Source organism: Halyomorpha halys, unplaced genomic scaffold (assembly GCF_000696795.3).
Source record: "Halyomorpha halys isolate HHAL.00 unplaced genomic scaffold, Hhal_1.1 Scaffold252.1, whole genome shotgun sequence".
NCBI classification, from domain to species: Eukaryota; Metazoa; Arthropoda; class Insecta; order Hemiptera; family Pentatomidae; genus Halyomorpha; species Halyomorpha halys.
Window position 1 is genome coordinate 2,142,201 of NW_027108761.1, and position 24,925 is coordinate 2,167,125.

The window sequence follows — 24,925 nt, forward strand, 5'->3', positions numbered from 1 at the left end:
TCTATCATTTTATCTTAACATAGTTTCATTTTGTATCTTTTTAGCCCTGATGAAGCCCTGCAAAGTGGGGCGAAACGTTGGAAAATAAATAGTTGTAAACTATTTTTGTTTCACTATTGACCGCAACCCTGACCATCTCCCTATATATTTTCTGTATACCATTCCATACAGGGCACTTTCTGTATCTATTCAGTGAATGCCATGTTAAATATTTTGTTATAAAACAAGTAAATAAAACCAACCAAGCATGCTAGAGAATCACCCTGGTACAATTGAGCCAGAATAGACTTTGTTTTAATTTTGGTCTCAGGAAGATGATTCACACGGGTTATTAATCGAAATTGTTTAATTTCTTCCAGATAGGATCAATTAATGTAAAGGCAAGTCAAATGTTAGTTTATTAATTTGAAGTGGAACATTGCGGTGTAATTATTTTTAATGTCTTATGGGGTACTGAAAATAAATCTGAAGTTGTCTAAAGAAAATCTGATAAATTATTAAAAAATACTTTAAATTAATTTTTTTTTTCCAGTTTTTATCTTATGATTTAAAAAGTAAGCTTTTTATGCAAAAATAAAGTTTTCTGAATAATAATAAAGATGAGAAAATTACCTACAACTTACCTCCCTTTCATTTTTTTATACAATTTGCAGTTTTTACGGAATAGGTCAAATAGAGAAAAGGTTGTCCAGCCACCATGATATGGAATACGTAAGAGTGTTGGAACAAATCAACAATAAAAGATTGGCATTTTTATAGATTATACAATTAAATTAAGATTCTATATGTTTTAGACAATATTAATCCCATAGGAATATGATATAGTTAACAGTCAATTTTCTTTATTTGGTAAATATATTTTATTTTTATTAATGTGAATTATCTTATCTAAATATTTGGCAATAAAGCAATGATGTAATGTATTCTTATAATACACTTTGTATTATACAAAATTGGAGCAACAGTGTGTTTAGTAAATAAGATATTCAATATTTATTACCCTTCCATATTATTTCCATTGTGTCCACCTACTAGAATTCCTTTAAGTGGCAAGTCACGTTTCTGAGCCAGGTTATCTCGTATCTGTGAATTCATCACAGACTGATTTACGTTTTGCTTAAATGATGGTGAGAACATTGAATAGGAAGAGTTTGGCACCCTTGAAAAACAAATATATAAGTTGACATATACCTTTAAGCATATTAATGTTTGTAAAGTGTTTTTAATTGACTATCAATCTGACATTTTGGGTTTAAATTTGCAATTACCTTCTTGTTTGCATATTCCATAATTGATCATCAGGATAACTATTCTGAAAATTTTCTTGACTTCTGTAATAAGGTTTATTTTCGTCAGAAGCTTTTAGAAGAGATTCTCTAGGCAGTAAATTTTCATTCCCTGATGCTGCTCCAAGCCTGTTGATAAAAAAGTATGTATATATATAAAATAATTTGATAATTAGTATTTTTGATAATGTTTAGTAAAAAAAGACTACAATGGGTGTTAATGAAAGTGAGATTATTTATTATCATTGTACTATGTATATACTATTTTATACACCTTTTCTACCTTTTGGATCTTTTCTCTATCTGTTTCTAATTAAAGTTAAATAACATATAACATATAAATTGAAAAATCCAATTTCTTGATTCAAATTTAAACTTAAACACAAAAAACTTACTTATGGAAATTTAAATAATATTAACCATTTCTGAAGAAAGTAGGCAACAAACATTGCCTATGAATCCCATTATTGAAGGTAATATTATTTTGCTGATTTTTGTTATAATTATAATCTGTAATTTTGTCTCCAATGTTCCATTTTAATTTTTTTTAATTCATATTAAATGCATTTATCAGCTAGTACATAAAGATATTTGATAAGCTGTTTAAAAGATGCGTTCAAAACTAAATACAAAAATGCTTAAAAACCTAGGCTCTTGTCTGTCTACTATCCACTCAACTTTTATAAAGAAATATTTTTGTTTTTATACATATAGATTAAAAATTATTCTTGTTTCCAATGTTTATAATAGCATTTATGTTTTACTTTGTTTTTATTCAAATAAAAAAAGTATTTTCGCTGTTAAAAAAAATATTTTATCATTTACACTGAAAACATTAAAAAAAAATCGAAATTTCATCAATAATTGATTATGATGTTATTAATTTAGTAACTAATAAAATTGATTTAAAATTAAAAGTTAAAATGAAAACACATTGATTGTAAGCACACTAAAATGAGAACCTGTAATTCTGGTATCCATTATACTCTCCATAGTTATAATAACCATCAGGGAAGTTTCTGTTGTCCATTCCAATGTTTGAATATTTCAGTGGTTTGTCTTCTTTGTTTTCTACAAAAATAAATTAATCATAATTAGTGATCTATTAGATTGTAACTTCATGTATTAATAACACAGTTTTGCAATAAAAAAAAAAAAATTACAAAATAAAATAGTTTTCAGCGGTATGGGATTTTTTTTACTAAATTATATGTTTTAATGTGTGCTTAGTTGAAAAATGGCATCCATATCCTTCCATCATGTACAGTTTCTATCTGCAAAATAGCTTAGAAAAAAATACAGTAATTAAAAATAAAAATTATTTTGTTATTTTCTACACTATTAACTTAATCATAAAAAAATTACTCTATTTTCATTTATATGTCTAGTCTAATATAATATATATGTTTTATCCATGTCAACAATTTTTATTTTTAATATTTCTACCATCTATATAAATATCTAATAAATATAAAATTATAAACATATATTAAACATCTATAAAATTATGAACATATATAAAACATCTATATAAAAAGAATAATGACTGTTTTCTCTTTTTTGTTTTTTTAGCCCTGATGAAGACTTGAAATTCAGGTCGAAACGTGGGCAAGAATAAATAATTTTTTGTTTATTTGCTGATCGCACAATTCACACAACTGTCACTTATCATCCTACTTTGCTTTAAAATTTATCCTCGCTCATTTCATAACATATACTTCCATATTATTCACTTGGCAAAACTTTCTCATATTAATTTTCCCAATAAGCTTTTCAGTTTGACTAACTTCAAATTCAACAGATTTCAGAAGAATATTTTTAATAATATTTATCAATGAACAATAGTAACATTTTTCTTTTGGCAAACATAGGGCAGAAATATAAAAATATAACAGATCACTAAAATTTACACTCTGCTCTTAACCATTTATTCAATGCTAAATTGATATAGAATCAATATTTAATATACTAAGAATGATTTTATGGAGTTGATCATCCTTTCAATTGAAAGGTTCATGTGTAGATTAATTGAAATAAAAAAAAAAAAAAGTTACCATTTAATAAATATGGCAACAAAAACCTTTATTAGACTGGCGATATTGAGCTTAATATGCATATACCTGCACAGTTAAACTATCTTAGAGCAGAGTTTTTATTACTTATAAACAAATACTTACGGGTCTGAATGGTCCAATGCCCTGAAATTGAATATAAATTATGCACCCCTACGTGGAGTCCCAGGTGTCAGCGGACAGGATAGAGAAGTTGGGTCCCTCTGTCGGAAATACAACAGAGAGCCGGAAACACCAGCAAATGTGCTGGGGAAATGCCCCAACAACTCCCTCCTAATAACACGCCGACATCATAGAGTGAAATACGAGTTAATGAAGCTCCTAAAAGAAAGAGATTTTGCCTGCTTTGACGAGGTCTACTGCGTAGATACGGATGGATCCACAAGATATGCGGATATTGTAGCTTTCCCTAAGAAAGGGAAGTCGGCAATCATTCTGGATCCCATCGTGAGATATGAAAATAACGACCTTGACCAGACAAATAAGGTAGATAGGAAAAAGAAGGAAATCTACGATAAATGTATCCCTTTCCTCAAGGAGAAGTTCCGTGAGGGCTTCGGAGAATGAGACTTCAACGTGAGAGGCCTCTGGTTCGGAGCCCGTGGAACGATTCCCAGCACAACTAGGAGCTTCATGGAGGAGCTCGGGGTCGATGTCCAGGACGTGGCTAAGATGACAGAAAATATAATACTTGACTCCCTGGGAATCATACACCACCACATGCATGGAAATTAATGAGTATGGGAGTTTATCCAGAAGTGGGATGGCATGCATGCATCGCAAATCTTATTTGTTGTTTTAGTTATTATTTTTTATTATTTTAAATATTTTAATATTTGTTATATAGGGGAATTTTTTAATCAAATGAAATAGGGGTTGTGAAATGGAAGGGAAAGAAAAAAAAAAGGAATAAATCGAAAAACTCGTAGTTAGTTTGTAGACTGGTATTAATTGTAAAAGAAAACTGAAAGAAAAAAAAAATGTTATCTATATATTATATTATATCATGTAAAAATATGTAACTTATATTTGTCCAGTCATGGATTGATCAGTATGCTGTGTAATGTAGCAACCCGATGTATTTGGGCAGCATGAATGAATAAAGTATTTCTTTCTCTCTCTTTATTAATTATTATTATAAATAATTTTGTTGTTTATAAGCATTTCCTCATTCTCCATTACCTTTTACAACTTTTTATGTTACATATTACTTTTTCTAAAATCTTTGGTTTTCCAACAGTAATTAATTAAACAACAAATTAAAACTTTTACAGACATGTAGATGTATGCCTGTATTTTAAGATTATGATAGAAATAGTTAGGTAACTATGATGTAATAATTTTGTGGGTTTTTTCGGTTAACCATCTGGTTCTTTAGTTTATGTCGTATCTTGTCAACTACTTTATTAGTTGGCTTAGTACTTGATGAAAACTGATGCATTCGGACTCAGGCTCAAAATAGGATAAAAACTAAGAGTAAAAAACTACTTGACTCATGTAAAGAAGAAACTTCAGTAAGCGATAAAATTGTGCATCACTAGGCCTGGTCTAAAGATCACTTCTGACTGTCAGGAGCTTGTACACTAAGGGTTTTTCCTTACCAAAAGCTGCACTTTGTTACTGATAGTTTTTGATAATCGAAAGTGGTTCAAGATAACAATACAATTATAATGATATGAAGTAAAATAAATGAAAGGACAATATTTACATTTTTTTCAAAGATATTGGGATGTCATATTTTTCAAATACCAGTTTCAACTGATATATTGTCTGATGTTGAGTTACTATTGAAATTTTTCACCTTCGTATAACAATATTATTGGTTCACATTTTGATAAATCCTTATTTCTCGGTTGTGACTGTAACAGATAAAAGAATTAATTTTCTTCTAATACTAGAAGAAAATAGTAATCACAGATAGGTATGATTCTAGTTTGATATTATTCTTGAAACAGTATTCACTATAGCTGGGTATTTTTCAATAAATGGTGAAACTGAAAAAAAAAATATCATATGAGAAGTGATCCTGAAAGAAAGGTCTAGTTCAAGAGACTTTTTCCTTACAACCTGGATAGCTTTTGCTAAATTCTATCCCTATTGAATTTAATTTGATTTGCCATAGTCAATTAACAAACTTGAGACAAAATTTAGCAGTCAGAGAATTGTATACAAAACATTTTAACGTAATAAAAGGATATTTTTTTTACCCAACAAGAGTATCACAATTTTTTTTTAACCCAATAAGGATGCTGTGGTTTTGGAAACACTACTACTAAATTTTTCTTTATCGGAAGGGACAAATTGGCTTCTTTATAAAATCCTTAGTGATAGTTGATTTATCCCCAAACTTGTGTTTCCTAAAATAAAATGGTCTAAATTATTGGATGTATTATCTTCCAGTTCCCTTAAATATATATACATAATGTCTTTAAAAGATAACATTATTGTTCAAAAGTAAGTTTGAACCTGGCCATATACAAATTGTGAGGTGCATTTAATATCAATATTAGATTAGAAAATTGTATGAAACAAACATTAATCAGTTATAAAGAATTATTTTATTTAATAAAAATACAGTCAAGAATGACACTGTAAATAATTTCTATTGAGGTGTAGATAGTTGACCGTAGATTAATGCTTGAAGAAGTTTGTCGGGGGGTGCGGTCAGCAAAGAACAACATAAATAAACAAAACCATATTTATTTATTTTATGCCGACGTTTCGACCTGAGTTTCAGGTCTTCATCAGGGGTTGTGTGTTAGAGGAGGGAAATATTCGTACTGTACGAATATTTCCCTCCTCTAAGACACAACCCCTGATGAAGACCTGAAACTCAGGTCGAAACGTCGGCATAAAATAAATAAATATGGTTTTGTTTATTTATGTTGTTCTTTGCTGACCGCACCCCCCGACAAACTTCTTCAAGAAGTAAATAATTTCTCTATCTTCCTCCATATTTGTTGTGGAGAAGCCTCAATCCAACGCTGACAAGCCTCATTTTATTATTGTAGGTATTATAAATTTAAATACTATTTTAATTGACAATAATAATCTTTCAGCTTGTTTGATAATCCTCTGTTGTTATTACATCATCTAGGAGTATTAAGTTTACTCATCATCTTCTAAGTGGGAAAAGAATACAGAGAAATATAAAGAAGACAGCTAAGATATTAAGGTAATGCTTAACTAATGCTATGACTTATTGGTTGTACTGTCCTTTCAGACAATAGCTTTTTTAATTATAAAGATAAGAAATAAAGAAGAATGCAGTTGAACAGGACCATGACGAGACAGCAATATTTTGAACTGTTTAAAAACTATCACATGATATCACCAAGTAATTTGAGCCATTAAACTTGATAATTGGTCAAACCTACCAACTAAAGGACAGGCTACACCTTCCTTGTGGCTGTACTGTTCTTGGGTAATTATTGGAGTGCTAGAAAAACTGAAAACTATCTTAAAATGTCATGCCCCAGTCAGTCTTGGTTCTGCCATTAAATTTGTTGAAGACAGGACTGTGATAGCCATGCTCTGGACGCTTATATTTTTGCCTTAATTTCATAGCCTATCAGCTCCAACAAAAAAGATCATAATTTGTGTGTACACAGTATTCTGACTTCTGAAATATAATGGAAAAGGAACTAATATATGTATTGACAAATTAAAAAAAAATCTACACAAAAGAAATATTTCACTGCTAAAACAAAATTTTCACTTTCAGATACTGCATCATGCTAAAAAATGATCTGGACATCACTTCTGTCCCTTTCGGTGAGAACGGCTGCTAAAGATGATTTTGTTGAACATCTGTTTTCTCAAAATATCCACACTGCTAGGGAATAAGTTGTTAAGGCTTTGTAAACTACTTTGTCGATGACTCACATACTGAATAATATTATAACATTATCTTATGATGTTATCTGATATGAGAACAATTTTGTCGCTGTAACTATGAAACTTCATAAGGCTGAAAAATCTTTATATATATATAAAAAGAATAATAAATCATCACTTCATTCTATATAAATCTTCGAAGGGAGAAAATTATAAATATCCTACCAAATGATGGTTAGAACAAGATGTCTCTAGAACAGTGATTTCTAACCTTTTTATTTGGTGACCGAACTCTTTTGATGTTAGTAGGGGAATGGAGGAACCCTTTTGGTACTATTAGGATAATGGTGGAACCATTTTGCTAATAGTAGGTAAATAGCTGAACCCCTACATTATCATTTGATACAAATTGAGTCAAATGCTCTCTTAACAGCCAAAGCTAAAATAGAATACAATAGCTACAAAGCCATATAAATTGAAGAGAAAATCTGGTAAGGTACAAAACTGTCCTGAGTTGACATGGAATGACCAAGTCCTGAATTATTTTCCATAACTCCTGGAAGAGACTCACAGAACCCCGGTGTTCTACAGAACCTTGAGGGAGTATCACTTCTCTAGAATGATCTGTTGATTTTTTTTTTTTTAAATAGTACAAAAATTTTCTTTTTTTTAAATCTTTCAAATGGCAATTTATCATCTTGAATGCTATCTCTGCACATAATTAATGAGTAGGATTCTCATGAAATTATTTTTCTCTTGTATAAGGCAATAAAATTTTTAATATCATAAAATGATATTTTAAAAAAATCTTTATTCATCAAATTCACTGCTTTTTATTATACATATAGTTCATTTTACTCCATTTATTTAACACTGTATAAATTGCAATATATGATTGCCTTGACTTTTATCATGCTCACAAACCATCAGAAAATTCAAACACTCCTACTTATAGTATGATGCTGATGAATGTATACAATTCATTCAGTTTGTGTATTTGTAATGATAACAAATGAAGTGTGTACTTACTTTCATTAGCAGGGTAATAATGAACATTACGAAGATCAAACATAATGTAAACACTAGAATTTGGAAATTTAAACATCAATACTAATTGTGAAATGTAGAGTGTATTGACATGTTTATTCTTGAAATCATATGCCTAATGTTATAGTTAGTGGTTATGGTGAAGTCATATGTTTTGCTAATTGTATAGCTGAATATTTATTTTTTCCATTGATTATTCAATTCAGGGTTACAAAACTAAATACTTTTTGTAAATAAATAAGAATAATGAATAATTCATTATTAAATTAGAATTGAATACTTCAATCTTCACTGGATCATTTATAAATAAATTAAGGATCCGATTTTGTAATTAAAAACCCAATTATAGATCAAGTTTGGTAACAATTCTGAATGAAGGGGGTGTTCAAATATTAAAATGATAGAATCTCTGGATTTGGTATTATTTTACTCAAGTAGTTTTCATGTTCATATTGTATGTATATTTTATAATCATACATTAATGTTATTATTATTTTATTAGGAGGAGTTGGTCATAAGGTGTGGTTAGTGAAGACAACAATAATATTATTAATTAAGAAAGAAATCCTAGGATGATCTATATATCTGTAAATATATAAACCATTAATATCAATAATAGACTATTAATAAGTAGTTCCTATCAATTTATTTATTGGTGGTACAGTCCTACCTGTAGAACCTGGGCCTCTCTTATAATCTATCTCCACTCTCTCCTGTCCCAGGCAAGCATCCACCATCTAATGCCCGTCTTTTTCAAAGTTTCTTGCACTTTGTCCAGCCACGCCATGAGTGGTCTTACCCTGCCATGGCTTTCACCAGATCAGTCTTTGAATAAGCATTTCGAGACTGATTCTAGGCAAATTTGTGGGAAAATTGACACCAAATCTCGTTTCGTGTGTATCTGGTGCAACACCACATTCGTGTGAATTCTCCGTTGTCTATGTTCGCTTACAGGGCCCAAATCCAACACAAATTGCATCTCTCCTGTACCAACAACTTGCTTTCTAATGTCTTAGAACCATAGGTGATGATAGGTCTTATGACTCTCATGTACTATAATCTTGATCCTATGAGAGGACTCGGTCAATTCAGAATTTTTCTCAAGGCACATACATAATATTTAGTATTATTGTATCATAAATATATTATTATCAGTGTTCTCTTCACTGGCCTCTTCCTTTCCTTCTCCCTAATCAACTTCCTTTTATTAAGAATAAGGTCAGCTACATATACTCCATTATTTTAGCAATATTTTTTGGTATACGAATAAAAGAAAAGATGAAAAATAGTGCGGTTAAAAGTATTTTAAAATTAGAGTAAGTATATAAATTTCAATTAATTAAACATAATTAATCATTAAGTGATATTTGTCCTAAATATGTGTGAATAGAAAAATTCTAGTTTAAATAACTTATTCATCATTATTTAACATTACAGAATAGGTAGCTTGAAAATTGTAGTGAATAAATTCTAATGAAATTTGATCATCAAATTTATTTATCTATTAAGCAATGTTTTATGGATTCAGTAGGTAAAATGATATTTTGATTTTCAAAATATTTTCATTAAAATGCATAATGGTGAATTTGAAAAAGTGTTGTGCCGTTTAACATTATCAAAAAGTGACAGTATTATTTACATCGTTAGATTAGTTATACAATATTATGGTATGCTTGGAACAGCCAGAAACTGCTGGTTGGATAGACTCCATCTACATCAGATACTTTTCTGTAATACTGAGGAAGTGTTGAGGGACATGTCATCATGAGACTCCCATATCAGACAAAATTTTAAATGTAGCTCTCATAAAGCAACCAGACCACTTCAGGGAATATTCAGTTCCTGCCTACTTGAAGGTCCTTTCCCACAAAAGACAGTGTCTGAAAATAATCTCAAAGGATAAAGGAAGTTTATAGAATCTGTCAATCTACCTTCATTTCTACTTGTTGGATACAATGGATAATGAATTCGAGAATCTCCTGTGGACCATGCTATAGGAATTCACTGAGTCGAGGAATTTTTCAAGGATTAAACATAATTAAAAAAAAAACAAGATCGATGGTGGATGCAATTAGGATAGTAGTTAAAATTTTCTATAAAATAATTGAAGGAGTAAGATGAAAAAAAGAATGAAAAACAATATTTTGCAATAATTGCTCTAGATATAAAAAATGATTCCATCATTGGGTTTGATTTCTGGATTAGGCCAGTATTGTGGGTCACTGAGTACTTCTGAGTTATTGAGGGCCCAGTTTTATGCCTCAGAAGAAAGGTTAAGAAGCTATATGGTAATTGTTAGTGTTCTAATGTGGCTTTGTAGAACATTTAAGTTGATGGTCTATAGCTTTATATTAAGTGGCATCTTGTAGGCTTACAAATCGTACAATGAACGCTACAATTATATTACAATAAAATGATTATGCTTTTAGGGAAAATAGATGGGAAAGGTAAAACAAAAATTTATAGTAGATTATAAAACACATTAAAAAGATTGGGTGAAAATTGAGTACAATGTCTGTTTTTAAGGTGTAATACATAACAATTGCACTATTTTCTATTATTCACTAATAAATTCTATGCAGATTAGTCAAAAGCTTTTTTTTTGCTTTTTTTACTATGAATAATTTCAAAACCAAGAATGAAAAATGAAAAAATAGCTCCAAAACTGAAAAGTGCATATGCTAATGCCAATGGTTCCATACTGAGACTTAAGGCATCTTGCTTCCAATTACATTCTGGCTTTTTGACTAACCAGTGTTCTAGTTGTCGTTTGAGAATCCCTCTTTCTCTCATTACTGCAAATCTAAAAAATAAATAAATAAGGTACAGCTGATGAAAAGATTAAAAACAAAACAAAAGCTAGTTAATAAAATAAACTTCAATGATTTAAGATAAATTTAACTTTGAACAGCTTCCATTAATATGGATTATTCCTATTATCTAATAATAATTTAATATAGAATAAAATAAAATAGTATTTTATATTTAAATATTTTCAAACATTTTTTCAGATTTAAGAAAAATTAAACACTTAGTGAATCATATCCAAGGAATGGTTGCTAAAATATTGTAAAAAAAAACTGAAACAGATTTTTAAGGAGATAATTGAATAAGTATAACATCCCTAATTTTGTCAATATTTGAATCAATCTATATTACTCAAATAGAGTGTCTACTCGGCCTAGAAAACCTGAAAAGGTCAGGTAATTTTTTTTAATTTGGTACAATCAGGGAAAATTAAGAGAATTTTAAGAAGAAACTTATCAATCAAGGAATTTTATGAAACAAAGACTGAATTTCTGAGAATGTTACAAGTTAAGTGATGGATATACAAATTTTTTAAATAAATTTATTTGTCATAATAAGTTTAAATAATAATTATATACACTATAAAATAAAATAAAAAATGTTAACTGTTGTCAAGAACATAAAAAATTCTGAAAAACAGATAGTTTAACATTTAGTTATTATTATTTTTATTTAAAATAAAAATAAATTATTATTATTAAATGAACAAAATATATAAATGTACCAAAATAACTTGTCTAGTTCTTTCTAGAACATTTAAACTCAATGCTGTTCCTTGCCAGCGAACAGATTAGTCTAATATGAGTGGTAACCTATAATTATCCTCTGCTAACCTATTAGTATTGCTATCAAAGGGACAATATTAAAATCATTTATACTTTTGTCAATGAATTACAAATACTTACGCTCTGTTGAATAACTCTTTGTAAGGAGAATTTTTCTTTGCAACTGCACCTACGTGAAAAGGATTGTACTTTAGCACTTCAGACACAGAACAAACTTCACCATCAGTCATTTGATGCAGTATTTCAGTGTAAATTGCTTCATCTTCAGTGAATAAAGCAAATTTGCCTTTTTTTATCATCCTGACTCCATCTGGTACACTGTAGAAGATTTGTTTGGGCTTTGCTTTTGCTATTTTTTCTCGTACTCTTATTGTCATAGTATCGTTCTGTATCTGTAAAAATTCAACGTTTACTAAGAGAAAAGGAGTTGAAATTTAATAAAATTAATAGTATAATGTCTTTTGATTGAGGTTATATTTTTCAAAAAAGTAAAATAAAAAATTAGTTAGAAGCAAACCAATTCATTTCGAAGGTAGGGAATGTCCAGCATGCCCAGTTTGATGTCACTTTTTAGCAACTGCTCTATGTCCTGGATTGCGTTTGGGGCTGGTAGCAAGAGACCATTCAGAATTGCTGTGTTATAGTACACCGCAACAAAGAAGGATACAATAAGTAGAAATATATAAACTATTCTTGTTGAAACCTTTTCTGTATTATCTGGTATTCCTAGAAACAAAGCAAATTGTATAAACAGTGGGAGTAAAGATCAAAAAAGAGACCTAAAATGTAATTAAATTACTATTGGAAAATCCAAAACCAAAACCAATCAAATTTTAATTTCAAAGAAGCGGCTTTTATCATTTGGACATTGACCATAAATAAATTTTACTTTGATATGTTCGAAATCATATCACCTCCAGGCACATCCATTGGTTGTAGTGGTGCAGATTGATTTTATTTGTCCTATTTTTGTAAGTTTGGAACAATTTTTTTTTCTCAATAGACATTCTGTCTATCAAGATTTTTCTGTAAACACATTCTGTCTATAGCACAGTTAAATTAAAAAATGCAAGTTTAGTATGACTAACATAGGTATTTTGAAAGAAGAAACTAGATATTTTATATGACGATAATCGCAATAGATCTTGGTTCAGATAAAATTTTATTAATTTATGCACACTTCCTTTTTCTACAAATTTTAAAATTATTTTTGTATACATTGGTAAGGTAAAGTTAAAATAAAAAAAATATGTTAAACTGAATACGTTTAAGTTTTCTTCATTTTTGTACCAGAGCGATAAATGTCTGCTAACTTACAGATATTTACACCTTTCCAAAAACATCATAATACTCAATGATCGATCTTGTCCAGGTTTTGAACTCTAGTAAAGAGCATAAACTTCCAGCATTTGTGGATGGCATTGCCCAACTTTCCTTCCATCCACAAGACCTCCAGAGATAACAACAAATCAGCTGAGGCCCTGATGAAAATGAGGTTGTGTTGTAACTACCAAAATGCAATATAATAATGAATTTGTTAGGTGAGACATCAATAGAAATTCGTGAAACATGACTTAAGATAGGAGAGAATGAAATCAATCTGTAAAAGCAGAGTGATGTGCAGAACTTCTTGTGTGTCCAGGTTGGTTTGTGGGTGGTATCCCTGCAGTCAAATATGGTAGAAATATTGGCAGAGGGGATCCATAATTTAAGGTTCACCCCACAGCAGAAACTTGAGGACATTTGTCTACACTAGTGGTTTCCAAAACTAGGGGGTTTTGGTACCCTGGGAGGCCTCAAGCAAAAGCCACTAACTCAAAATATTACAAAAAAGAAAATAGAGAGAGAAGGAAAATGTAAAAAAATGTTGGGAACCGCTGCTACTGGGGTAGGATGTTAGGGTTTTGTAATGTAAATTATATATAGTGCTCACCTTGTTGGCTAATAGCACCCACAACTAGAAGAGCGCTCCCGCCCCAGCTGTCATTACTCAGACCAGTGTTGTCGTACTTGGCTAGTATTCTAAACACTATAACGGAAAGGATGCCAAGCACTGCCAGGCACACCCACACTATTTCATCGAGCGGTAACACAAGAGCTTTCGCAGAACCAAATAGCTTTGGCTGCAAGAATGTGAAGCAGCATCTAAAATGTTCCTAGGTTAGAACAACGTTTCGTAATATACATTCTGGGAACAGTCATTTACGCCCTTACTTTACGATGTGCATGGAATTTATGAAATCGATTATCTCAAATCGTTGTACGATGTACTTCGCTGGAGCCAATCCGAACTCGGCCTCTCCTCTCGCAACCTGGCCCACCATCCCTGTCCAGGTACCATCAGGTTGTGGATCACCCCAAGCGTTAGTAAGGATATAATTGTATCTGAAGAAATCCAATCATAATTAGATGTATACATTTATTAATGATTATAAACAAATCGTCTTATGTCTACTCACGTGAAATTGTATAATTCTGCGACGTGCAAGAATACAGCCAGACCGTATCTGCGTACCATGTCTTTGCCCGGCTCGTACGTTTTGTCTAATAGAGGTTCTAGAAGGTTGCTTTCATTGAACTTAATATCAATCATCTATGAGACAGAAAAAATAAATCTCAGAGAATTAAATTGGTAAAATAGCTATTAACTTAACAGAATAGAAATACTTCCATCACTTAAAGCAAATCAACTAGTGCGATAGCAATGACAGAATAAAAAACTTTCCACCCACTCTATAGCCAAATAACTAGCAATATTTAGTAGACAGCAAAACTAGAAATAGTGGTGATACTCGCAACTGGTTTACTAGCATATATACTGATACAAGGCTAGTTAACTAAACTGAGTATCTAGTAAAGAATTTAACTTTTGTCAAGATAACTTTGAGTAACTGAGTCATCCAGAACTCCAAATTCGACTTATAAGGTCTAAGAATTGGTCCGATAGTAATTTTTATTTGGAGTTTGAGTCCTGTAATCGAATAAGAGAATTTAACTTTATCTATAAATGCACCGATAACAAGTCTTCACATAGAAATGTGAAGTTATGAGTTATAGTATTATGACAGTACATCTATTAAAGTTCCAGTTTATAAATATATCGATCTAGTTTAACGAAAGGTTTACGCCATTTATCACAAAAGCCATTTTGAATAAAGTAGAGAAGGATGATTTGATTTCAATATTGACGAGAAAGTTAAAGAAAAATTGTATGATAACCTTAAAAGTAGGATTCTTTTTCAGCGCCATCCAAGAGCCTAAGGGCAGAAAAAAATAAGTTATTTCACCCCAATTTTCGACCACTTTAATGAGAACTATAAGTACAGTCTAAATTAAATTGATGACTCTACCAACCATAGTAAGTGAAAATAAAAAATTACGACTGTTCCAGAAGTTACAAAAAAATCATTTTTCTTTTTGTTCTTTCAAACAAAGAAAAAAATGCGCCTTTTTCTGTTGGAAAAAGGTTCAATATTTACTTATACTATACCAGGGATGTAGTAAATATCATTGAAAAGTAAATATTGAATTATTGCACGCGCCCTGAAGTTTATTTTGTTCGAAAAAAATCTAAAATTTTGTTCACTTTTCATTCGGTGTTCCATATCGTTAAATCCATGAAACTACTCACTACACTAAAAAAAATTTGTAGCACATTAATAGAGTAAAATTTCTAAAATATGAATTCTAATAGAACACTTTACGTTAAATAGTTCTCGATATACAGTTTTTCAAAAAGCAAATTGTTTTTAAAAATAAATATTTTTGAATCAATTTTGGGGGAATATCATGGTTAGTAGTACCTGCTGCTACTTCTCATTTGTGAACTAACTCGTACGTTGGAGTAGTTTCCATGATATATACCAAGATAAAACTTATGAAATATTGATTTTTCTTTTTTTAGAAAAAAATTACTTCTTGAAACAATGTATCTCCGGAACTATTGAACGTAAAAGCTCTAATAGAGATTGTAACGATCTTGCTACTATCTATTGATAAGCGCACTAGAAACCGTTTTACCGTTACGAGTCGACAAGATGCAACCTAACAGGTGAGACGTGAACCACTACGACACCAGACAAACGTCGTAATTTATATATGTATTATTTCTAGTATATATTTTAGTTTCATACTAGTAACAATCATGTAATATGTTGTAATATTCCTAAATGTATCATTTGAATAAATAAAAATCACAATAGAATCATCTGATCCACTAAAAGATAACGTATTATACGTAGAGTCTCTTAATGGTGATTTCAAGCAAGAAGTACCACTAAACATAAAATTGAGAAAAGGAAGTGTAAATGCTTCGTTAGGAGGCAATAAGTGATAATATTTTTAAGTGGATCAGTACATTATAGTGATTTTTTTTTCGTATCAGAATAGTGTTATTTAATTCTGCTTGGATTTCACCTCCTTTTTGTACCAGCTGTTCTTTCGTTAGAAGCTACAATGAATAACTATAGAGACGGCTGCACTTTCGACTGCAAGCGAATACCTTACAGAGGGAGTCATGGAAGTAAATACCGTTCCTGCAAGAAACAACAGATAGTATTTATAGGGACTTGCCATCCCCTTCACGACGGAGTGAACTTTCCATCTTCATAAAACTCGCCAATGATAATGTAAATTCACCTCCTATCCAAATTATCTTACCTAATGATCATGCATTGACGAGGCTTTCGGATATAGAGTACCTCACCTCCTAAATTGGATTATACACAGCCACCTCGACAGATCATATTTTAGCACATTTACACTACTTAAAATGATGTTCAATTCCATTCTATCTTTTTTGTGCTGTAGATAGTTTTAAAGATATGGAGCTCCGAATAACAAATAGATTTGATTGTAATGTTTTCAAACAGCCGGAATTGTTTATTCCCCTAACTATGGTTGTCAAAGTAATCAATTTAGACTCTGTAGTAACTATATATCGTTTTCATTAAAGTAATCAAACAGTGGGATGAAATAGCTTCCTTTTTATCACCGAGCTCTTGGAATATTTGGAAGAGGTTTAGGATCGGTAGTTTAGAAATGTGTTCCTGCGTTATAAAGCCGTGTCTTTTATTATGTCTAAGTTTAAAAAAATATAATTTTTTTTAATCCTTTCTCTTCAGGGCTTGAAAAAACACTCAAATGTTTATTTAAAAATATCATAAAGAATCACCATGATGGATGCTGTGAATGTAAACCCTCCGAAGTCTCTCCTATCCATCGATGGACTTATCTGTACCAAAGCGTCAGTGGCGTTCCAGGAAGCAACCAGTTTCGACTTCAGTTCGCTGGAGATGTGGACCCTGTGGATGTCATAGATCTCTAGTCCTGGTTTCACCACCTTTACCTCACTGTCAGCTGACAGTCTCGTATCTTCAAACATGGTGAAGTTCACTTCCTCGGACCATACGATCCAAGAGTAGCTAGCATTGAACAGATCTGTGGTCTGTTGGAAAAGAATTAATATTTCATTTATGTTTCTTTAACACTGAATTTATTGGAATATTAAGTGTCATTTCAGAGAAAGACGGTAGATTAAAAAAAAAATTTGAATATCATTAAGTATAATAAGTTAATATTCAGACTAATTTATACGATTCGACATTTTCATATGAATAAACTATGCATTGGTAAGCTTTACAATGACAGGTTGTATTATAAGATCGGGTGGACATTTTCTTTTCTGACACCTTGGAGTGGATGGTTACGATTGGGAATCCAGATTAGAACCTAGGTTTGTATGCATTCGTGACTCATAATGGATGGAAGCATATCGGTGTTATAGATATATTATAGATTGAAGAAAAATATGACCAAAATAACCTGATTTTCTAAGTTTTTAGTTGCAACTTATTCTTCTCTATAAAATCATGTCATCTTTAGTTATTCATAAAATTCTTTAATTTATCTATTGTTTATTATTGTGAGATGGCAACACTGCGTGGACAACACTGACTAACGAGAGCGGGTGAAGGTTTTTTTTTTTTGTTTTTGAATTCATGATAATGAGATTAGTGCGTGTGTGTATAATTGTCCCAGTTTGGTGGAAGCTATATTTATTGTGTTTTTTGCGTATGTGACTGGATAAACTCTTAATGACTTCTGAGTTGGGAGGGGCCCTTTTCTTTTATGATTGTAATTATTGTCTAACCAATAATGTAAGTGTATTTAAGGTAATATAATATTGAGATCTGATGGTATTGTTTATTCTTCATCTCTCTTATTTTTCCATTAAAAAACTATTAGCCCCCTACAATTATTACCATCAATGAAACTGGTTATTTTTTATCAAATAAAAAAAAATTAAAGGTTCTTTATGTTGAACAGGTGGATACAAATAAAATGTTTTTACTGTTTTATTTGTTACGGTATATATATAACATTGGACGTTCAAACTGTAGTGAGAACAATGAACACTAGCTTCGAAGTGCTCACAACAAAGACTTCACAAGTAGTGCCAAACAAAGAGCTCACAACGGCAAGTGATCTAAAATCGATATAACTACAGTTTGTCATTGAGCAACTTGAAAATGAATGTTTATATCACACTTAACTTTAGAAGATTTTTTTGAAAATTTGGCATTTGAGCCTGTGAGATTATTTCAATAACGGCAAGACCTATATGTTATTAAAGACCACGTAATTGTATATTGATTCACCGAGTTTAATAAAAATCATTAGAGCTGTTTTCGAAAAAATTTGAAAATCGATTCTACTGGGCCGGTCGATTTTTTCGATAAAGATGCTTTATCATTTATATCCACACCCGTCTTAAACATATGATTTCAGTTTCGCACGGCTTTTAGTTTTTGAGCCAGGCTGTTCACACACAGATCATTTTGTGAGACTTGGTTAATAGGACTCAAGAAACTACAAAACGTGTATTTTCATCGATAACTCGAATTCGAAATTTATCACGATCGCAATGTAGTACCTAACCACTGAGCCACCTGCCCCCAAACAAAATAGAAATAAAAAATAATTTACTTTGCTCATTTTTATATAATTTTCACAATATGTTTTACATATGACAGTCCTGCCATAGTTTATACTGTGTTTCGTATCATCTTATACTCTTGCCCTGTTTACAATATTTTCAGTTTTTGTTTCTTGTTTTTAGCCCTCTTCATTGGCTCATTACCAGCGACGCGGTGAGAGGGATCCGCTGGATCTCAAGACCTCTGCTCTACCCCTCACATGTGGAAGATAGAGTGGGCTCAGGAATCCTCAGTGTAAATGTGAGTGTTGATTATTTTATTTATTTATTTTTTCATGTACATAGATTTATTATGTTCATCTTTATCCTTCTCTTTGTATATATTTAGAGAGAAATTTTATGTACTTTTATTTCTACATTCATATATTTATTTTATTTTAGTATGAATGTGATAAGTCATCACTGTTACCTATTGCCCAACAACGTTGTGCCAAATTGTGATACCTATCAATAAATAAAGTTTTGAATTAAAAGTTAATTTTTTTAGCCCCGATCTCTGCAACCTAGATGCATAACAAATAGTTTCATACTATTTGAGCTACTTTTTTCACCGCCAACCTGATCATCTTCCTTCATCTAATGAGCTGAAAACAAACCTTATAATGATATTACTAATTGTAAGATTTGAGTTAGGTGGAGTATAATATTTATCCTCACATAATTGAAGAAGAATATCCCATGGTCGCAAGAGGTGTCCAAGAAAATCCCCAGCCTGGAAGGTTGCCAATAAGACATCAGCAGTTCATGAGGTTCTCGAAAATCACGGTTATGCCTAATGTTGTATTTAGGACCTCCTGAAGTGAACCTTTTGAAAGCCTTCACTGCATCTATAGGCGCCAATTTTATAGTATTTATAAAAATCATTAAATATTATATGGTTGCTAGCAATAAAAGTTAATTAGAACGATTCAGCTTGAATTTTATATTTATTTTTTTAAGACGAGTACGTTACTCTATCAAGAATATATATATAAAAAGCATAAATCGAAAATTTTATTTCATTGAGAAAGTATTCGGAAAAAGATAAATCTTTTATGTTCAATGATGATCGTTCAATAGAACCTTTAGGTGTTTTTTAATTTTTTTTTTTGGTCTATGAATATTAAGAAGAACCATTACTAACAAGCAGATAGTTTGGGTAGTAGCAGTCAAAATTAGCACATTAAAAAAAAACTATGTTTCGGTCTACATGTAGGCCGTCTTCAGGACTAAAAAAAAGCAACAAAAATTGAAGAAGAAAATCATAGGAATAAATACCATAAAAGTATATAAATGATTGGAAAAAGACGTACAAAAGAAATGAAGGTATTAGTTTCATTCATGAAATCAAATTTTAAATATGTGTATATATATATATATATATATATTCGTATGTATGAATGAACGAATAAACGAATGTTGTTCAAAGTGATTACCTTGAGCATTAAGACAGTCTTGGCGTCTTTCTTCTCTAGCAGCAGTGGCCTGAATGCAACTAGATATTCATGATATTGTGTTAAATGTAAAATGTTTTACCATGTTAAATGTTATAAGTATTGGATTGTGATCAGTCCTATTTAAAGTCATGTTAAATGCATAAGAGCTCCTTGAGGATTTTCTGAGCAACTTGTTTAGTAACCTTTCCTGCCAAAATTCATGTTATTGTTTACTTCTAAGTTTTGATTACAGTAATTTATTATAACATGCCTAAAATAAGTGAAAAGTAGAAGTGTAAAAGTTTGGCTACTGATTGTATTTTTAAAAAGTCCAAAACACAAGACAAAAGAAAAAAACGAACTACGAGTAAGTAACCTAACACAACAAATAAAACAGTGACTAGCTCAGCTGGTCTGTTTCGTGACGTCATTCTCCATTTAACAGACCTAGTAACAGCCTCTCAGCCATGTTACATGTTATATCGTTTTAACATGGAAAAAGAAGGAAATATTTCTCCATTTAAAATAATTTTTTTCCATTTAACACGCTTTAACATGTTAATCTAAAGATCATGAATACCCCTATTGTAGGAAGATAGTCCGGTTGCTAGTCAAGAAAAGTATAAAATAGTAAAAGAAAACTATTTATTGTAAACCAACATTTCCAACAAATTTGCAGGGTTTCGTTAAGGCTGTCAGATTAAAACAAAGATGGCAACTGAATATTAACATGGAACTGGATATGTGTTATTGTCATATTCTCCAAATCTGTTAACACTGGATTTTTTAGGGGGTGGCACTAAACAAAAAGTCTATTCAAGCCCGGTCTATACTTAATTATTTACGAAGAAAGATAGTTTAAACTTGTGAGAAAATAACACACATCCAGTGCAATTCTGCCATTACTGCTCTCGTGGAAAGATGCTAAGCCTGTCTTAATGCTCAAGGCAATCACTTTGAACAAAATTTTATGTGAATGTTAATGTTTAAATTTCCTTAATAAAATAGTTGGAACAATTATTTATTTATTATAGCGTATATAATTCATTTAAACGTAAATCTTTAGACGTGAATATCTCCTAGACAAAGTGTTAACGGACATTTCTTCACAGAGAATTTTTTCTTGCATTGAGATCCTCAATTTATATTATATTTTCAGTTAGGAAACCCTGAAACACTCTGTAAACATGATATTTTTGTCTTAATATTTATTATTGGTACAGTCAACAATGAAACATATAATTGCTTCATTTGGTATTGCAGTAAGGTTAAAAACATTCCATAACTTGCAAATGGCTATTACATAGAATAGCTAAGCACCATAATACTTCCTTTTTTTTTTTTTTTTTTTTTTTTAAATTTAATACAAAGGTGTGTGAATTTCTGTCCAAACCTTCCAACTTGCAAAAATACAAGTGCGCCCCAAACAGATCCCGGAAGTAGAAGTCTATCACGTCGTGAATACCATCAGGAATGTAACAGTGAGAACTTAACCAAGTTCCTTCATAACAAAAAATAAAGAAAATCATTCTGAGCAGTTTCATTCTGGACTGAACAGTTTATCTTTTCCTATCGCCAACTTATTGACTCATGTTGTCGCCTTGTTCATTATTAAGGGATTGTGTCATGTTACTACAGCACCTGTTACTGAAATCTTTATCAAAGCTCTTTTGAAGAGTCATCACGAAACCTTTTTCGTTATGGCTTATTTTTCCTGTTTGATTGTTGTTTTTTTCTTACCTGTTGTCAATTTCAAAGCAGTGCTCTACATCAAATACATTTTGTAAACATAGCATATCCTTCTTGTCTTGTACTGGTAATTACATTTACCTGGAAAAACTCCTTTCATTACAAATTTGCATTTTAAAGATGCCTATTTAACATCGTTTCACAATTTCTGCTAATTGTTGATATTTCCTGATCAATAACTTGGTGATGGAGCGTATCTGATTTTCGTATAGAACTTACACTAATTAAATCTATGAATAATTTTTAACTACCATTTAACTTTTGCTAAGTTTAAGTTGCCTGAAGAAGGAAATGTTAGGTTTTGTCAAACAAATTATTTGTTACATCTTTCAATGAGGAAATGTCTTATTTTTAGCGATTGTAAGTCCTCGTGGACCATGGGCGTTTTATATTTTTTCATTCATGTTTCTTTTACGATTTTTTGCATTTTAAAATGATTTTATGCATATTTGGTAATACGGAAGAACAATAATCCGCGATATAATAAAGTCGGACGTAATATGCATTTATTAATTAATAACTTTAAGCTCTGTGACAAGTTTTAGACTAGTAGCAAATTTGTCTATATGTTTCCAGCATCGCTGATGTTATTTTCTTGTTGATGTACAACAAAATCTTAAATGTCTATCAAAGATTATACCTAGGTAAATTACATTATTGGGTACTTTGTTTAAAATATGATATATTTTAACCTTGAATAGGAGTTTTTCCTCATTTTTTGAAACGAAAAAAATATGCTCTTCGTTTTATCTGCATTTGCATTTATATTCATTATTTTATAATACTTTTTGATAAACGCTTTCTAATTGTTTTACTGCCTTACATGCATTTGTGCTATTACTTTTGACGGCAAAATCATCAGCAAACACTAATGCTGCGGCATTCTGGTACTCCAATGATTTTGCTAGCATAACTGAAAAATAACACTAGACGTAAGACCGCGTCTTGTGGACTTCCACTCGTGAGATGCCTGGGATCTGAGACCTCCGGAAACTTTGACTGTTATGTATCGATCACTTAAAACGTTGAGCTCACTTTTTAAACCACTCACATTAAAAAAAAAAAAAAGCTTTAAACTGAATTTTATAGTACGCACTCTAAAGTTTATTTTATTCCAGAGAAGCCTACAGTTTTGGGTCATTTTTCATTTGGAGGTACATATACTTATAACTACCGACACCGCAAAAAATCTTTATAGAACATAGTTTAATGTAAAGTAAATTTTCTAAAACATGAGCCCTAATAGAAACTAAAACCCTAGGAAAGTAAACGTTGTAAACTAATTTATATTACATTAAAATAGCTTTTATTTGAGTGTTAACAGACATGTGTGTGTCTAATGGTTCCTGAGATATAATGTTTTATAAACCAAATGTTCTGTCCGAACAACTAGAGATGAAAATTTTGAGACTTTATTTCGACAAAAATCATAAACACTACTACTCCTTCGAAGATAAACTTTGTAAACTAATTTATACTACATTCAACTAGCTCTAGTTTGTATGATAACAGACATCTCTGCGTCTAATGATCCCTGCGGTATAATGTTTTATATACCTAAAGTTTTGTTTTATTCCAACAACTAAAAATAAAGTTTTGTACATTTATTTTGGAAAATGTTACGAAAACTATTACTCCTACATTAGACGTCATAAGCTACTTTATAGCACATTAAATTAGCTTTATTTGAAGTACTGGCAGATATCTGTACGTCTAATGGTTCCAGAGATATGTTTTTTAAACCAAACGTTTTGTCTGAACAACTATAAATCAACATTTTGTGAATTTATTTTGGCATATCATGAAAACTACTGCTGCTAGGAAGATACATAATATAAACTAATCTATAGTACATTAACTAGCTTTAATTTGAGTGCTAATAAAAATTTGTACATCTAATATATAAACAAATTCACCCAAAATAATTTCACTAACTACTGATTTTTTTGTTGTTTCATTATGAAATGTTAATTTTTAAAAAATTGTAACTCGGGAACTATTGAGCATAACAGTTCTATTAGGGCTCATTTTTTTAAATTTATTTTATTTTATACCAGATCGGCCTGGTATGGGCTGGGCCTTACATGGTTGATATAACCGTTATATTATATATATATTTTTTAACAGTTGATTATGGAGGGGGTGTAGTCTATATTTTAGTACATTACTCTACTTTTAATGATGATCTATTTTGTTTTTTAATGACATTTAATATATCCCTTGTCTAAAATAGTCTTAGTAAAAACTGAACTATTTCTAAAAGGAAATAACACAAAATTATTTTTGTTTTTTTTACTAAACAGAATGCAGAACTCAAAAATGCATTTTTTGTATCTTCGGAATAGCTATTATTTTCGCAACTAGCATGATCTGACTGACTCTCATTGCTTTGTTGAAAATACAATGTGCTATCAAAGTTTTCTTCAACTAATGTCCATTTTTTCGCATGGGATCTCGGACTGCGTGGACCCGAATTGCAGAAGTGGCCAGCATTATTATAAGGTAAAAAATACATTGTTATACATGCGTTCTTTTGTAACTTTATTTTAATCACAAAATTTTAAAATTAGTCATCTAATAAATAATAATTTTTATTTATTTATATAGGACAGATAATCATAACAATTTTTGGAAGCATGTAATTCATTATGAATTACAATTACTGATCTTTATGGATGTAATCTTAATTATTTTTTAAAATACCTATGTATTTATAAAGGTTTTCAGTCTTCATTAAATTTTACAAGAGTATATTCTTCAAAGTAGGCTTGATTTAAGCAAATGATAGGCCAAATATTAGGAATTATTCATACATATAGATAGATTATGAATATTTTAATGATAACATTAGTAGATATTGAAAATGAATTGTAATCGATATTTTATTATATTGCAGGATAAATACGAAAAATTATAAACTATTTTTCAT

At 30.6% G+C, this 24,925-nt stretch overlaps 2 protein-coding genes and 1 long non-coding RNA gene across 10 annotated transcripts in view; 1 reads left to right on the forward strand and 2 right to left on the reverse strand.

Moving 5' to 3' along the window:
- Positions 1-8,366, reverse strand: part of LOC106680290 (uncharacterized) — a 16,203-nt gene extending 7,837 nt beyond the window's left edge. For 2 of the 4 annotated variants that reach the window (XM_014419872.3, XM_067047087.1), the window contains exons 1-7: positions 8,225-8,363; positions 5,566-5,715; positions 5,067-5,217; positions 2,450-2,571; positions 2,249-2,357; positions 1,269-1,415; positions 1,001-1,159 (exon numbers count right to left, since the gene is read on the reverse strand). In XM_014419872.3, coding sequence (XP_014275358.1) covers positions 1,001-1,159; positions 1,269-1,415; positions 2,249-2,316 — 374 coding nt within the window. In that variant the 5' untranslated portion in view covers positions 2,317-2,357; positions 2,450-2,571; positions 5,067-5,217; positions 5,566-5,715; positions 8,225-8,363. Of the gene's footprint in view, positions 1-1,000; positions 1,160-1,268; positions 1,416-2,248; positions 2,358-2,449; positions 2,572-5,066; positions 5,218-5,565; positions 5,716-8,224 lie in introns of all 4 variants that reach the window. The other 2 variants (XM_014419873.3, XM_014419875.3) reach the window with 2 other exon arrangements.
- Positions 8,367-8,469: 103 nt separating this feature from the next.
- The window catches only part of LOC106680292 (uncharacterized), a 29,479-nt gene continuing 13,023 nt past the window's right edge, over positions 8,470-24,925 (forward strand). The window contains exons 1-4 of one of the 3 annotated variants that reach the window (XR_010843319.1): positions 8,470-8,660; positions 8,745-8,829; positions 18,956-19,073; positions 24,300-24,498. This is a non-coding gene — a long non-coding RNA (uncharacterized lncRNA). Of the gene's footprint in view, positions 8,661-8,744; positions 8,830-17,596; positions 17,994-18,359; positions 19,074-24,299; positions 24,499-24,925 lie in introns of those variants that run through there. The other 2 variants (XR_010843320.1, XR_010843318.1) reach the window with 2 other exon arrangements.
- LOC106680289 (ionotropic receptor 75a) lies at positions 10,759-21,816 on the reverse strand. Of its 3 annotated transcripts, none has more exons than XM_014419870.3 (9): positions 21,641-21,816; positions 19,490-19,659; positions 17,009-17,281; positions 14,295-14,428; positions 14,050-14,220; positions 13,769-13,980; positions 12,353-12,561; positions 11,956-12,227; positions 10,759-11,045 (listed from the first exon to the last, which is right to left on the reverse strand). In XM_014419870.3, exons 1-9 carry the CDS (start codon positions 21,789-21,791, stop codon positions 10,826-10,828), a joined length of 1,812 nt encoding a protein of 603 aa, XP_014275356.3. In that variant the 5' UTR covers positions 21,792-21,816; the 3' UTR covers positions 10,759-10,825. The 3 variants fall into 3 exon arrangements, with proteins under 3 accessions (XP_014275356.3, XP_066903186.1, XP_066903187.1); XM_067047085.1 differs by lacking the exon at positions 21,641-21,816 and adding an exon at positions 20,248-20,445; XM_067047086.1 differs by lacking the exon at positions 17,009-17,281.

What these genes read in the sequence shown, in the direction of transcription:
- LOC106680289 (XM_014419870.3), bottom strand. Translation starts at nt 21,791, where the DNA reads ATGAAACTGCTCAGAATGATTTTCTTTATTTTTTGTTATGAAGGAACT. An exon ending in CATTCACAGCATCCATCATG is followed by an intron (nt 14,429 to 17,008) that starts GTGATTCTTTAT and finishes TCTGTCTCATAG; the next exon opens with ATGATTGATATTAAGTTCAA. An exon ending in AAAGAGTTATTCAACAGAGC is followed by an intron (nt 11,046 to 11,955) that starts GTAAGTATTTGT and finishes TTTATTTTTTAG; the next exon opens with ATTTGCAGTAATGAGAGAAA.